The 16,393-nt window shown below is 36.3% G+C and overlaps 1 protein-coding gene across 6 annotated transcripts in view; it reads left to right on the forward strand.

Annotated features, from left to right (window-relative positions):
- Positions 1-16,393, forward strand: part of phactr2 (phosphatase and actin regulator 2) — a 47,568-nt gene that overhangs the window by 21,542 nt on the left and 9,633 nt on the right. For 3 of the 6 annotated variants that reach the window (XM_079843641.1, XM_079843643.1, XM_079843642.1), the window contains exons 2-9: positions 6,303-6,473; positions 7,350-7,424; positions 8,120-8,260; positions 11,128-11,355; positions 12,235-12,706; positions 13,656-13,831; positions 15,607-15,763; positions 15,974-16,029. In XM_079843641.1, the coding sequence (XP_079699767.1) occupies positions 6,303-6,473; positions 7,350-7,424; positions 8,120-8,260; positions 11,128-11,355; positions 12,235-12,706; positions 13,656-13,831; positions 15,607-15,763; positions 15,974-16,029 (1,476 nt within the window). The remainder of the gene's footprint in view (positions 1-6,302; positions 6,474-7,349; positions 7,425-8,119; positions 8,261-11,127; positions 11,356-12,234; positions 12,707-13,655; positions 13,832-15,606; positions 15,764-15,973; positions 16,030-16,393) is intronic. The other 3 variants (XM_079843644.1, XM_079843646.1, XM_079843645.1) reach the window with 1 other exon arrangement.

Raw genomic sequence — 16,393 nt, forward strand, 5'->3', positions numbered from 1 at the left:
TCATCTTAGAAACAAAAATGAATCAGAATCAGAATGAGCTTTATTGCCAGGTATTTTTACACATACTAGGAATTTGTTGTAGTGACAGAAGCTCCACAGTGCACAGAATGACAGTGACAAGACACAGATAATAAAAAAAATAACAATATATAAACAATGTGCAAAATAGCAAAGACACAATATACAAATTAAAAATAAATTATATAAGCAACATACTATGTACACGTATTTTAGGTTTAAATTAGAAATGTAAAAAAGTGTGTTAAAAATAAGTGAATAAAAGGAATGTACAATTCTGTGCGCGCGTGTGTGTGTGTGTGTGTGTGTGTACATGTGTGAGTTTCTCGTTTATTGTGAAGTGTTCATGAGATGGATTGCCTGAGGGAAGAAACTGTTCCTGTGCCTGGTCGTTCTGGTGCTGAATAATAATAAATAAATAAATTAAGATAATTTAATGAAATCTGAGAGCTTTCTGTCCCTCCATTGACAGTCCACACAAATACCACTTTGTCACTTCAAAAAGTTCATAAAGAGATCATAAAACTAATCCATATGAATTGAGCGATTTAGTCCAAACTTTCTGAAGAGACTGGATCGCTTTATATGATGAATCGATTGAATTTAGGCTTTTATTCAAATTTAATCATGAATAAATGCCTAAATCATGTGTAAACTATACATAACTGGGGGTGTGAAAGGGTTTAAAATATCTTAAGTCTTGCGGGTTCAGAACAATATGAGGGTGAGTAAATTTCAATTTTGGGTGAACTTACCCTATAATGCCGTTGAAATCATTTACATGCCAGTTTGATACTGACACCAAAGTGAGGTTATAGATGCATTGATTGTTATAAAGCAATAAAAAAATAGAAAAGTGTAGCTCTACTTTCGTTCTGCAACCTCCCCCTTTGTTTTGCAAGGAATTCTACTTGCTCAGTTGTTAAATGGTGCCCTCTTTGTTTTCAATGTGCTTGATCCTCTGAGGTTTGATCTCCGGGACTGCGCTCATCACTGGGAGTTCTGGGAGTAACACATTCTATTAATAATCCAATCAGAGGCCAACTGGCTGTTGACAGGCCAATGAAGTTTAGGGTCTGTGGCTCCTTGGGGAGAATTGATTAGTGAAGAGGTGCTTTGGCATCCTCATGATGGTGGTGAAAAACCACAGATATGCTATCTAGCACATTCCTATGACATGTGTCCGCTAATGAAATCCCTCCATGCTGTGTGAAAAACAGGCTTCATGTTTCGGTCTAAAACATTTCTGTGTGAAAAATATTCTGGTTGCTGATCAGTTTTTGTACTTCATGATGTACAGTACCGGTAAAAAGAAGGTTTTAAAGTTTTTGAAAGAAGTTTCTCATGCGTATCAATCATGCATTTATTTGATCAAAAATACAGAAAAAAATTTAATTTATGAAATATTATTACAATTTAAAATAATTCTTTTAAATTGGACATTACTCCAGTCTTCAGTCACATGATCCTTCAGAAATCATTCTAATAGCATTGTCAGAGCTGCTATGAAAGTTATATTATTAATGCCTTGGACTGTAAACAAATTTGTTCAGCTCTTTTTCTTGATTTATCGAAGGCTTTTTGACACAGTTGATCATGACATCCTTTTAAAAAGACTCGCCATTGTTGGTCTCTCAGAAAATGCTATCAAATGGTTTGCCAACTAACTTTCAGCGAGAACACAGTGTGTGTTTTTAAAGGATTGTACCTCATCTGTTTTGTCAGTATCTAAAGGTGTCCCTCAGGGTTCTGTTCTGGGACTCATTTTATTTTCCTTGTTAATAATATTTGTGATAACATTCCCGATGCCATGTACCATATTTATTCAGACGACACTGCTATTTATTGCTTCAAGCATTTGATTATTGTACAGTCTTGTCTATGTCAACTTAAACTGGTTTTAAATACAGAATCATCTTTTTTTTTTTTTCAAATTCAAAAGCTCTACCAAAGAATCTTCCTGATATTACAGTATATCTTATAAGTCTATTTTTGGTCTAACTCCATCTTACTTGTCACTCAGCTTTTCTAATACAAACGTTTGCTACAATCTTCGTTCAAATTTTTTGTTATATCTTAAAGTTCCTCGGGTTCGTACAGAGCTAAGAAAAAAAGGCTTTAAATAATTATGCTTCTTCTGCTTGAAATAATTTACAAAACATCTTAAAGCTTACTATGCTTCCATCACTAAAGTAGTTTAAAGGGTTAGTTCACCCAAAAATGAAAATGAATTAGTATTACTCACCCTCATGTCGTTCGAAACCTGTAAGACCTTCGTTCATCTTCGGAACATAAATTAAGATCTTTTTGATGAAATCCGAGAGCTCTCGGACCCCTCCATAGACTGCAATATAATGAACACTTTCAAGGCTCAGTAAGGTAGTAAAAACATTGTTAAAATAGTCTATGTGACTTCAGTGGTTCAACCTTAATTTTAAGAAGCGATGAGTGTTTTTGTAACGACTTTATTCAACAATTTCGTTCTAGCCTGTGCCAGTCTCCTACGCAGTTTACGTTGGCCAGGTCCTGCGTCATCATCACACGCATACGTCGTGGTACTCGCATCAACAGCATCGGATGCCGTAGAACTCCGAAGTGCTGCACTGTTTACAACTTAAACTTTGTTGGATACTGACACCGGCGAGAATAAAGTTGTTATTTTTGTTTGTTTTTGCACACAAAAAGTATTCTTGTCGCTTCATAAAATTAAGGTTGTTAAAATAGTCCATGTGACTACAATGGTTCAATGTTTTTACCTTTCTGAGCCTTGAAAATGTTAATTATATTGCTGTCTATGGAGGGGTAAGAGAGCTTTTGGATTTCATCAAAAATATCTTAATTTGTGTTCCGAAGATGAACAAAGGTCTTGATGACGAGTAATTAATGACAGAATTTTCATTTTTGGGTGAACTAACCCAAGTTACTTTTAACAGATTATGTGTTTTAGCCTTTGGTAAATTGCTGTTGGGATCCTTGATTTGTGTTTTTCTGTTTTGATGTGTATTTGTATTTGGATGTTTATGTTATTGTTGTAGCTGCTTTCTTGGCCAGGTCACTCTTGTAAAAGAGATTTTAATCTCAATGAGTTTTTAACCTAAAGAATGAATGAATGAATGAAATGAATGAATGAATGAATGAATGAATAATATGCTGGTTTGAATCTCTGTTATCAATGTTGGAAACAGTTTTGCTGCTCAATATTTTTTTGGAACCTATTATGCTTTTTTCAGGATTCATTGATGAAAAGTTAAAAAGAAGTTAGAACACATTTAGTCCAGTTGGACAACGGATGCTACAATTGTAATCTGCTCTGCTCCAAAAAGCACAAGCTGCGTAGTCGCAGCGAAGTGCAGCAGGAGTCGGATTTCACTTATTACATGACGAGAGTAAGGAGAGATGACTGACAGGACAATAGTGGAGGATTTGAGCATCAGATCCTGAGCATAATTGACAAATATCTTATCTTTTAAAATATGCGGTCAGTATCGCCGCTCCTTATACAAAGAAAGAACTCATTCGAAACTGCCTGAAAGAAGTTGTCAGTAATTATAGTCTTACTTGCTACACGAAGCTACGTAGGTTTGTAACTAGTTTGCATAATGTCAGCCTATGATCTTCATTGGCTGCCTGAGAACAACAATGTCTAATTTGACCCGCCCTCGAACACTATAGTCGTAGCTGTAGTTGAAGTCTGGAAGATTTTGGTTTTTGTTGTCGACATGCTGAGAAGACACTGTTTTCTGCATCGCGACAGCAAATCTACCTTGCATCTAGGATCTTATGAAACCTTAAGGACACCTGGAGTGAACTACTTCAATCATTGGAAATGTGTGGTAAATGTCAAGTAATTAGAAACAACAAGTTATAAAATCTCATAGTTCAGACTCAAGAGCCAGGAAGTTCCCTTCTCCTCTCTGGATCATTTAAAGGGATAGTTTGCAACAACAAAAAAAGAATGTATTTAATAATTTACTCACTTCCATGTCCTTCCTGACATCACTGAAAAAAAGGTGAACAAATTATAACACAGAAATGTCAAGTAATACATTGAATTAAATTTTTTTTTTGTAAAAAAGTCTGTAATAGTATTTTCTTGTAAATAAAACAAAGATTATTGGAGTATGTTTCACAACTACAAATTTTATTTTTTATTTTTTTACAGTGCTTTATAACTTATGTGGAACAAAAAAGAATTTGAGAAATATTGGGAGTCCAAACAACAGTGGACACCATTGATTTTCAATGTATGGAAAAAAACTGCCAAAAATATATATATTTTTTTGTGAACTGTCCCTTAAAGGGTGACTGACTCCCTTGTTGTTTTTATAAATTTCTTTAATACCACAGTTCTCATAACAATGACAAACTCTCACACTGACCCAGGTCTCTACTGTAATTCTATAGAGAACAATGTGTGTATGCATTTCTTGAAATGATAAACGGTCTCACTGCTTTGAAGCCTGACTCTGTTTATTGTTCTCAGTTCTTTGATCTCATTTAGCCATGTGGAAATGCTCTTGTGATTTTTACACTTCATCTGGCAAGGTGTGCCTGTGTCTTTAAATCTGCTGTTCCGTTGGATTATGTTTGATGAACGGGTTTAATCTCCCTGCGTGGGTCATGTGGAAAAAGATTCTCTTCTTCTTAGCTTGCCAAAAGAAGACAATGATGTGGGGGTCAGGGTGGGGTGGAAGAGAGTTCAATTCATGGCTGAATCACAATTGCAAACCTTACACTTCAAGTGAGCACCTAAACTAAAATAATCGATCTGTTCAAGGGTTTTGGTTGACTGAGGCCCTGTTTACACCTGATATTAAGATACGTTTTGTTCACAAGTGTTGGATCACAAGTCAATGCCGCTAAGTACAGGTGTAAACAGAGTCTAAAACTTTTTGAGCTTGTCCACTTTTGACCACTTCATATTCATAAAACATATTTGACCGGGTTGCTTTTGTAGTGTAGACTCTCATATGTTCGAACATCTACACCTACTCTCCTCCTACTGACCTAATGCGTAAACATTATGGGAAGCGCGCTAGCCTGGCAGCATTTAAACTTTGACGGCTGAAGACCCAAGTTTGGTTTGAAGACAAAAAAACCAAGCACAATGTTCTCTCACAATTCCTGATTTCTAAAATGCACTCACAGCATCCAGCATTGGTCTTGCAGCTATCAGAGCAGAAACGAAAGCTTCTGCTCTTTGTATGTTTTTCTGTCATCTCCGTGCGTCTTCACATGTAAATTGTGCAAGCTTATTTCGTCCATTAGATCGAAAGATCTGAAAACCCACCTATATACCACCTATTTACCCACCTATATAGACCCTCCCCTCGAAGAAATCAGAACAGAAGTGGTTGAAAGTGGACAAAAGTGAACGGGTATGTGTCTCCCTTGTCTACTTGTGATCCGATCGACCAAAACGCATCTTAATACCAGGTGTAAACAGGGCCTTATTGGAATATGCTTGTAGTAGGCTCTTTCCATGATCAGCCATGTTCCATGCCTCTTTTAAAAATTTAGAAGCGCAAACCCCAATTTCTTTACTACTAAAAAAAGTCATGAATTATCTAGTATAAAGTTATTTTAAGAAAAAAAAATAATCCAAGAAATGTATGGGAAGTGGAAATGGAAATGGATATTTTATCTGTAACTACAAACCATCCAGCTTAATTTAGGCCTATTACTATTAATATATTGCAATCCATTCATCTAAAGTTTTGGTAACAGGGTTGCAATATAAATACAGTATTTTTAAATGCATGTACAGTAAACTATCATTCAGAAGTTTGCAGTCACATGATCCTTCAGAAACCTTTTTAATGTGCTGATTTAGTGATCAAGAAATATTTTATCAATGTTGAACTTTTTTTGGGGGAAATTGATTGTGTGGATTCTTCAATGAATAGAAAGTTCAAATGAACAGAATTTATTTTAAATAACAATCTTTTGTAACATAAACAAATGTCTTTACTCAACAATTTAATGTGTCCTTAAATGAAATTATTAATTTCTTTAAGTTTTTACCACTTTTATTTGTATTTTTTTTAATAGTTTCAGGCTCTTGAATGATTTTGCATGCTATTCATGGAAAATGCCAGCTAGTTGTTCTTGCTGCTTAGGGTGCCTTAATGTCAATTGTTTTGGTCAGAAACATTCATTCACACAAGTATTTCCTGTTGTAAAAACCTGTTGGCTATTTTCCATTGTTAAGGGGTCAGCTGAGATTTTTTTTAAATTCATTTCATTCAATGTTCTCATTCCTTCTTGCTTTGATTCACTTTTAGTGGACGGTCTGGAAAAATCTTCTCTGGCCAACTGTGATGTGGTGGTGGGAAGCTCGCAGTCTCCTCCGCTGAAAGGAAAGGGAGGAAAGCTCTCTTCACTAGGCAAAATCTTTAAACCTTGGAAATGGAGAAAGAAGAGGACCAGTGATAAGTTTCAGGACCTCTCCAAAGGTATATCCCTATTTATTAATAGCATTTTGCTTGAATGTTTATGCTTGGGACAATACATCCAACTATGTACAGGTGCTGGTCATAAAATTAGAATATCATCAAAAAGTTGATTTATTTAACTAATTCCATTCAAAAAGTGAAACTTGTATATTATATTAATTCATTACACACAGACTGATATATTGTTGGATGCCAGTCCCAACAATACATAAGAGCTGAAGGCCACTATCAGAGCAACCTGGGCTCTCATAACACCTGAGCAGTGCCACAGACTGATCGACTCCATGCCACGCCGCATTGCTGCAGTAATTCAGGCAAAAGGAGCCCCGACTGCTGTACATGCTCATACATTTCGTGTTCATACTTTTCAGTTGGCCAAGATTTCTAAAAATCCTTTCTTTGTATTGGTCTTAAGTAATATTCTAATTTTCTGAGATACTGAATTTGGGATTTTCCTTAGTTGTCAGTTATAATCATCAAAATGAAAAGAAATAAACATTTGAAATATATCAGTCTGTGTGTAATGAATGAATATAATATACAAGTTTCACTTTTTGAATGGAATTAGTGAAATAAATCAACTTTTGATGATATTGTAATTAAATGACCAGCACCTATTTAGAATGCTGTTATCTCATTGATACTCTCTTGGCTTTTCTTGATGCTTCCTCACAACTTCATGAAAGTTACATCATGCAGCATGACATTCAAGTGGTGATTTATGTTGGATGGATATGGTAGACATGGATCATAAAATGTATTACACAACATATTACAGCTGGCAGCTGCCTTCACTTTTACTGAACTCTGTGAACCATAGTAACCATATAGTGGTCTTAATATAATAATATCTTGATATGTCCTTCGTCTTTATAGTTCTGGAGAGGAAAATATCCACCAGGCAAACTCGAGAAGAGCTCATAAGAAAAGGTGTCATTATACTAGACCAAGGTGAGATTTTAAATCAAGCAAATGATTGTGATGCTGAGCTGTTTTCTGTGAAATTAAAGGAATGATTCGTTATAAATATGAGAAATTGATTTATTATACACTATAAAGGAAGTTTCCTGCATCAACCCATGTTTAAATTAGGTTAAACAGTGAAATAAGCATCTCAGTACTTCACGTGTGCAGTGGTTATCGGATGCGATCTTTAATCTATTGTACTATGGTACCAACCTTCAGTAGAAGAAAAATATGTGACCATAGCCACAGTTACCATAAAGAAATGAGAAGCACAAGGAGTTTTAGCAATTCAAGATTATTATTTTGTTCTACCATGTTTTTCATTATATAGCTTTAATTTATGTTATCCATATAATAAAAGCTAAGAACTTCCTGGACTTGCTGTTCACACACATTCAAAATGATGAAATTGACTTCCTCTCCATGTGAGAACAGCAAAATCCTTCCCAATCTTCTGGCTCAGAGTAAAGTCTTTCACTAATACTTTCATATGTAGTGCTTTTCGGAAAATAACAGTCCGATCTATTGAGCTCTTAGTCTTCCATGGGAAACACAAAGCACTTTTTGTACGAACATCTGCAGAATGATTTAAATGCAACAAAATTGTTTTTACTGTATAGCAGGCATGCTATACCAGGCATTGGTTCCATGATAACTGAGACATGTTTGCCTATCTTTAGATGATCCTTTGAACACAGAGACCTTGAATGGTCATGCAGTGCCCAGTGGAGTTACTGAAAAGGTCAAAGTGGACATTGAAACACCAGAACTGGTCCCTGAAGAAAAAGCAGACTTGGCGGCAGTGGCAGAGGAACCAGAAGGTACAGTTTCCTGTTTAATCCAGCAAAACTGGGCAAAATAAAGATGTTTGAGTCTTCAACACACCGATAATATCTAACTGGAGGGTCCTTTCATAGGTTTTGCAGCATGTTTTTGTTGTAGTTTTGTGAAGTGTCTTCACAGTGTTTTGTTGCTGTTTAATTTCTGTACATCACACTGTCCGTATTTCATATATCATTATGGCGGAACATAAGTGAAATTAACGTGTGTACAAAGAACAGTATATCAAAATGGGGTGATAAAGACTGTCGGTCATAATAGAGAATAAACTGCGTTATTTAGAGGAAGTGTGAGCAGCTTTAGAGCAACAGCTTTATCTTGTTCAGTGAAATGTGCTGGAAATGTGGTGAAGTTTTTAATAAACCTTACAAATGAAGTTATTTGGAGGACATTGACATTTCCTGAGAAGGTTCTTTTGTTCCTGTTGAAGTCTGTGAGATGCCCACGAGTGTCTAATGTGCTGTATATTATTTTTGATATGCTTTGTATTGAAGCCATTCATTAATGGGTAATGTGCCGTTTAGACTGACATCATTTTGGATTTTTTTTATTTATCATAAGCTGTGGGCAGAAGTTGTGGGCACAGTCATGAGATATGCAAGAGAAACGTCAACTACACGATTATTTTTATCATTTCTGCCTCTTTAATGTTCTACAACAATTCTGTAATTGTTTCAATCCCTTTTCCTCCCACCAATGAAAATACTTTATTCTTCATGGCGTTAATTTTGAAGAGGCTGTGGGGAATAGATGCTGTGTGGAAGAACACCCATTGTAAAACGGCACCAACATCATAAGACCAATGTTTAATAAATCAGTTAAATTAAAGGGTTAGTTCACCCAAAAATGAAAATTCTGTCATTAATTACTTACCCTCATGTCGTTCGACACCCGTTAGACCTCTGTTCATCTTCGGAACACAAATGAAGATATTTTAGTTGAAATCTGATGGCTCTGAAAGGCTCTCCATTGGCACAATGCACTTTAGTACCTTTTAAGGGTCTTGAGAGTGTAAAGACGTTGTTACAAAGTCCATCTCACTACAGTGGTTCTAAAATAACTTTATGAATCGGCGAGAATAGTTTTTTGTGTGCAAAAAAACCCTAAATAACGACTTGCATAGTGATGACGATTTCAAAACAAGGCATCATGAAGCTTCGAAGCGTTATGAATCAGCGAGTCGATTCTGCGGTTTGAATCGCCAAATTCCAGCAGTTTGGCGGTTTGACACGCGATCCGAATCATGATTCGGCTCACTGATTCATAACGCTTCGAAGCTTCATGATGCCTTGTTTTGAAATCGTCATCACTATGTAAGTTGTTATTTAGGGTTTTTTTGCGCACAAAAACTATTCTCGCCGATTCATAAAGTTATTTTATAACCACTGTAGTGAGATGGACTTTGTAACAACGTCTTTAGTACCTTTTAAGGGTCTTGAGAGTGTAAAGTGCATTGTGCCAATGGAGGCCTTTCAGAGCCATCAGATTTCAACTAAAATATCTTCATTTGTGTTCCGAAGATGAACGGAGGTCTTACGGGTGTCGAACGACATGAGGGTAAGTAATTAATGACAGAATTTTCATTTTTGGGTGAACTAACCCTTTAATACAATTAATAATAATTATACACACACAGTTGGCAAGATGTTTTTGAAAGATGTATTTTTCTGCTCACCAAGGCTGCATTTATTTTTTATTTAAAATAACAGCATCATTACTCCAGTCTTAAAGGAACACGCCACTTTTTTTGAAAATAGGCTCATTTTCCAACTCCCCTAGAGTAAAACAGTTGGGTTTAAAGTTTTATATTTGTAATAAATGCTGTTTTATTGAATTTTACATTCAACAAAGAATCATGAAAAAAAATTACGACTTTTCAACATAAGATTTTTTTCTTGCGCACCAAATCAGCATATGATTTCTGAAGGATCATGTGACACTTAAAGGAACACGCCACTATTTTTGAAAATAGGCTCATTTTCCAAATCCCCTAGAGTTAAACAGTTGAGTTTTACTGTTTTCAAATCCATTCAACCGATCTCCGACTGGCGGTAGCACTTTTAGCATAGCTTAGCATAGATAATTGAATCGGATTAGACCGTTAGCATCTAACGGATTTTTCGGTATTTTTCATATTTAAAACTTGACTCTTCTGTAGTTACATCGCATACTAAGACCGACGGAAAATGAAAATTATGATGCTAACGGTCTAATCAGATTAAACGATCTATGCTAAGCTATGCTAAAAATGCTACCGCCAGACCCAGAGATCAGCTGAATGGATTCGAAAACAGTAAAACTCAACTGTTTAACTCTAGGGGGTTTTGGAAAATGAGCCTATTTTCAAAAATAGTGGCGTGTTCCTTTAAGTGTCACATGATCCTTCAGAAATCATATGCTGATTTGATGCGCAAGAAAAAAATCTTATGTTGTACTTTTTTTCATGATTCTTTGATGAATGTAAAGTTCAATAAAACAGCATTTATTAAAAATATAAAACTTTTGTAACAATGTGAAAGTCTTTACTGTCACTTTTGATCAATTTATTGCACCCTTGCTGAATAAAATCATATGTCATTATATATGAGAATATATATCGTTTGTCAGCCAATTAATATAGTTCATAAGCCTTACAGTAGGGTGTTTATTGTCGCTACTTGAATCAATATTATAGAATGTGTGGTCATATTTGTGTGTTAAAATGGCTTCGAATGTAGCTTATCCAATTAGTATTTAGAGTTCAATGCTCTATTCTATTTGGCTATGTGCTGACATGATCACAGCTGTGTTATTAGAGTCCTCTGAGTCAATAACAGTTTAGGGTGCTCTGCTCCTCTGTGCTCTGTAGAGAAGAATGTCAGCAAGCGCAGCCCAAAGGCCAGTGAGTCAGCCGCTCCAAAAACCCCTACTAAAAAACACCAGACCACACTCCCAAAACCCTCTGGTGAGGCCACAAACTCAGGTGTGAAGAAAGGGGGCCAAGCAGGGGGTAAAAAGGTAACCAAGACCACCAATAAGCAGGTCTCCGCTCCTCCACCCAAACAAACCACCCGAACTGCCACCACTCGTGGCAATGGTGAGTACACATGTCAGTGGTGTGAATAGAGCATCGTGATTGCATGTGTGGGGAACAAGCTCTGCATGGATGGGTCCTGTTTGCATCTCTTTTCCCCCCTGACCACTCACTTTGGGAACCAATGTGAAAAAGTTGTCAGAAATGTCAGCTAAATCTATCTTTGTTTGAGAATGGGCAAATGTGCAGTTTGCTGGTTACATGTTTTAACTAGTTTGGGTTTATGTTATCTAGTACTGTGCAGTTATGACTCATTTGTGACCCAGTATGGCTTTCTTGTATTGTTATTCTGCAGGCATTACATGTCTACTGTCTCATCGTTAAACATTATAATATTTTATTGATGTTTGTCTTTGTGTCTGAATATAATGGTACAATAAATGTGCTGCATCTTGCATGAAACCCAGACTTTGTGCATGTATACCATACTTGTGTATTTGTGTATAAACGGGCTCATTGTTCCACACTGTGCTGTTCCTTTATCCTTTTACCTGTCCATTGTGTCCCATCGTTGGTGGCTTGACAGCTTCCTCTTTTAACTGAAGCACTTTTTTATTGATTTATTATTTATTCACTTGATGTTGAACCTCGGATTATTTGTTTTATAGTTTTACACTGCTTTGAACTTCCTGGCTCTTGTGAACGTCAATTTAAACTCCTATATTTGGTCAGCAGTGACCTTCGCATAGGAAGTTTGTTTTTAGTGGTAAACCTGCGTGTGAACATACACGATCTGATCTTTTATCTTTTAGTTCTGTCTTTGTCTCAGTATAAGTAATCTGTTTCTATTCTTAGAAAAAATATTTAAAACACTGCCATTGTTTTTGGTGCGGCCATTAATTCTCGTTTCAAGATCTCTAATTCCCCTGAATTTCTTCACAGCAAAAACTTTGAATCCTAAGAAAACTGCAGGCACATCCAAGAGTTCCACTCAGGCCTCAGGTCAATCATCTTCATCCGCCTGTTCGAAGACCCCAAAGAACAACAACTCGGAACTAACAGCAGCACAAGCCAAGTCTGCCAAGAAAACAGCACCCTCCAGGTCACCGCGGCCCCCTTCCAAAACCCCGTCCGAGACTGTGGAAAACTCCTCTAAAAAGGACCAAAGGAAAAAAGAATTAACCTCAAACGTTAATGAGAAGTCAGAGGAGAAATCTCAGGATGGGAAGGGTGCCGATAAACTTTCCGAGACCTCTGCCGAGATGGACAAAAGACAGCCTCATGTTAACCAAGCCACAGAGGAAACGTCCTTCACTGGATCCTCAAATGAACTTTCCTCGGACACTTTAGGTGAACCTGTGAGCACAGCGAGCGAAGAAGAGAAAGCGAGGGCAGCGGCAGATCAGACACAAAGGTCAGTTTGTAATTTTATTTATGTTAAAGTTGAAACATTTCATCCTATTATCAATATTGAAAACAGCTGTGCTGCTTAATATGATTGTTTTTTTTCAGGATTTTTTAAAATTGTATTTTTTACCATTTTAAAAGTATTTTCAGTCGCTTTTGATTAAATTGATGGATCCTTGCTGAATTACATTATTAATTTTGTTCAGAAAACAAAACATTCTGATTCCAAACTTGACTGGTAGTGCAACTATTTCTGCAATGTAACTTCAGGCTAAAGCATTGTTCTTTGTTCTTCATTTCTAGTTGTGCTATATTGTCATAGTTTGCCAAAATTATTTTGTAACCAATATTTCATGAGATATCAAATAGATTTGGATCTTGTAACTTGTGTGATTGGAAAGGTCGTTAGTGATAAAGTTTTAGTAATATTGTAAGTTGTCTCATTTGGAACATTATCACACGATTATATGTGGATTTTTCTGATTTTGATCTCAACATTTTTAGCCAGACCTTATGCATTATAGCAATACGATTGACAAACTGTCATGTTGTTTCTTTTTGATATAACACCTTCAGTGCAAACTTGTGCTACTTAAATTGTATAGTGAAACGTGTGATCGCTAGAATGTGTGATCACTAAAAAGCAGCTTTTGATCATCTCTCATGTGAAATGTCCCTTTCTTTAAGGCACAGCAGCCAAAAACAAACCATTTAGTTCAAACTGTCAGAGAGGAGAGAAGAAAATGGTCATAAAAAACTAAATGATGTCTCTCTTGGCACAAAAACATAAATGGACCTCAGGGAAAATATTAATTTTAAAAATGAATGACCTCTTTAAAGTTTTGAATATGATGTCCTCTTTCCCTCATTTGATTATGTAAACTGATTTTGATAATGGCTCATCCTAATGAATATTTTAGGTAGTCTAAATGAGTGTTTTGCTTGTCCTTTTGTAGGATTGTTGGGACTGAAGAGGGAGAGAGACAACATACCGTCAATGTGGAAAGGCCAGAGGTGACCATCATCCCTGACTCCATTCGAGAAAACCAGGCCAACGACTCCGATGATTCAGATGGACCTATACTCTACAAGGACGAAGAAGAGGAGGATGAAGATGATGAGTATACCACTAGTACGTTCAAGTCTAGTTTTTTAAACCCCTTGTTTCTGTACACTGTCCAATAAAAAATTGAGCTCAATTCAAGTTATGTAACTGAAAAGCTTTAAATATTCTGCTTTTCTGGATTTGCATGTAGAGTATTCTAGTAAAGGTATGTTTCGCCTGATGTTTATGTATAATCAACACAGCTCACAATTACAGGCGATACATTTCTTGGAGGTTTCCTTCTTGGTATCTGCATTTTAGAAGTCTATCTTGTAACTTCAAAGAATTTTGGCAAAGCTGTGGTCCAAGCCTTTAGTTTGTCAAACTGGAAAAACATGCTGTCTCTAGTCAGCGTTACTTTCTGACATGCTGGTTACTCTGCAGACTTTGCTGCCAGTACACAATGCACAGAACATTCCTGCAAAGACTGACGCCTGTTTCTCATTTTCTGTTCTTTCCACACTGCAATCTGAAGAATGCAGATATCTTAAGTTTATTCTAGGGTTCCACTTATTAGCCGATCGGGGCTAATAACTGATAAACGTATTGAAATTCTCGTCATAAATCATGGTGTACTCAGGAAATGTTATGGGGTTTCAAATCAAAATATGACTTTGTTACAAAACAGGGCATTGATTTCATAAATGTCCACGGTAGTGGACGCCAGGACTTAAATCATGTTTATCAGACATTTTATCAGGGAAAGAAATTATATATCACTATTCCGACGAAATATTAGATATTATTATGAAAATGGTGCCAATTATCACTCCCATTATTACACGTCTTTTTTCATTACATGTTGATCCAAGAACTCATTAATATGCACATTAGGTACAGTGTATAGATACATTGAATTGAATGGGACTACCCATTCATGGCCATTTTACCCACATATTGCATAAAGTAAAATGGAATATCAATTCATTCCAACATATATCTTTCAAAACCTAAAAATTGATTTGTGAATGAAAGAAAAATCCTATTGTCATTTCAACTCTTTTTATTTTTTAAACAACTGAGTTCTGGTGTCCTGTCCACTACAAAGAACATAGCATAACATACGAATAAAATTATCTTTTTTCAAAAATGTTTTTTTTTTTTATTATTCAAAAAACTTTTCTGGTTCTCATGAGGATATGATAAATTGTGATTTGCTTAAGATTACATTTAACATTCTTACTAAATTCAGTGTTTTTAAAGATAAAGTCATCGTGAAACAGATGTTGTGATAGTCTTTTTTCCCCCCTATTGCGACGAGATCATTTACTTAACTTTTCTATATAAAAATAAAAATGATTATTTTGAGTTCATGGTGATTTTAAGGTGCTTTCACACTAGTACTTTTGGTGCGCATCAGAGTTCGGTTTGTTTGGATGATGTGAACACTGTTTTCCAAACTCTGTACACACCCATTAATGTGATCTCCATTACAGTTCGCTGCTGATATGAACGCAATCATACTAAATTGCGAAAGTGAACTGCTATTGATGATTTGATAAAACTGTGTGCATATTCTCACTCGCTTCCCTGACAAGCGTAACTGACACACTGCAAGCAGAAAGAATGTATATCTCATATCTGCTCGCCTTCAGCATAAACATACTATGCTGCAGTACATTCGCGGCAGATAAACGGAAGTGCCGAAAGTGTGAAAACACCCAAAGAGAGTGTTAGATGACGGCAAAGGTCCTCTAATTATAAAAATTAAATTACAATCAAAGTCCCAATTGAAGTCAATAACCAATATGCTACCAATATATCATCATGCATCCCTAGTTTATTCATTTTTCTTTTTATAGGCTCCCTTGCCAGCAAAATTCGACGCAGGGACACACTTGCTATCAAACTTGGTAACAGGCCCAGCAAGAGGGAGCTAGAAGAGAAGAACATTCTTCCACGGACCTCAGAGACGGAGCGACAGGAGCTATGGCAGCAGATCGGCTGTAAACTAGTGAGGTACATTAAACCGTCCTGTTCTGTATTGCTAATATATTGAATGCTAACATTGGCAATTTATTATAATGTACTGTCAGTCCAAAGTTTGGATACACCTGACTGAATTTTGGTTTGTCATGATCTTGTTTTGTAGACAAGTATAAATTGGGCACCAATGAATTTATTTACAAAACACAAGCTAGACTGACTCTTGTTTTCCTTCTCCCATAGACGGCTGAGTCAACGACCCACCACAGAAGAGCTTGAACAGCGAAATATTCTGAAGCGTATGTCTCCTGTCACTATCTCATTTACATAGTCTGTAGACAGTTGCTTTGTTTGGGATGCCCTGGGCTCTAATGTTTGTTCTTGCTTATTGCTGCCTCTGTTAGAGACGCGTTTATTGAGTCCCTGTGTGTCTCAGTCCCCGTGTCATTCTGCATCTTCTGTTGCCTTGGTTTTGTGCGATGTTGTGACTAGGAATGTGATGGAGCTCGAAACAAGTCATGAGCTATATGCTGACAAACAGGGAGGTGTAAACAATTCGTCAAAGAGTTGCCTTAAGCTCACTGCTTACCTGAGATATAATTACTCTTAGCTGCAAATATCCCGTAAAGGGCTTGAATGTCCTAAATCTAGAGTTGTAATATA

The sequence above is a fragment of the Gobio gobio genome (assembly GCF_949357685.1).
Source record: "Gobio gobio genome assembly, chromosome: 18".
Taxonomy (NCBI): domain Eukaryota; kingdom Metazoa; phylum Chordata; class Actinopteri; order Cypriniformes; family Gobionidae; genus Gobio; species Gobio gobio.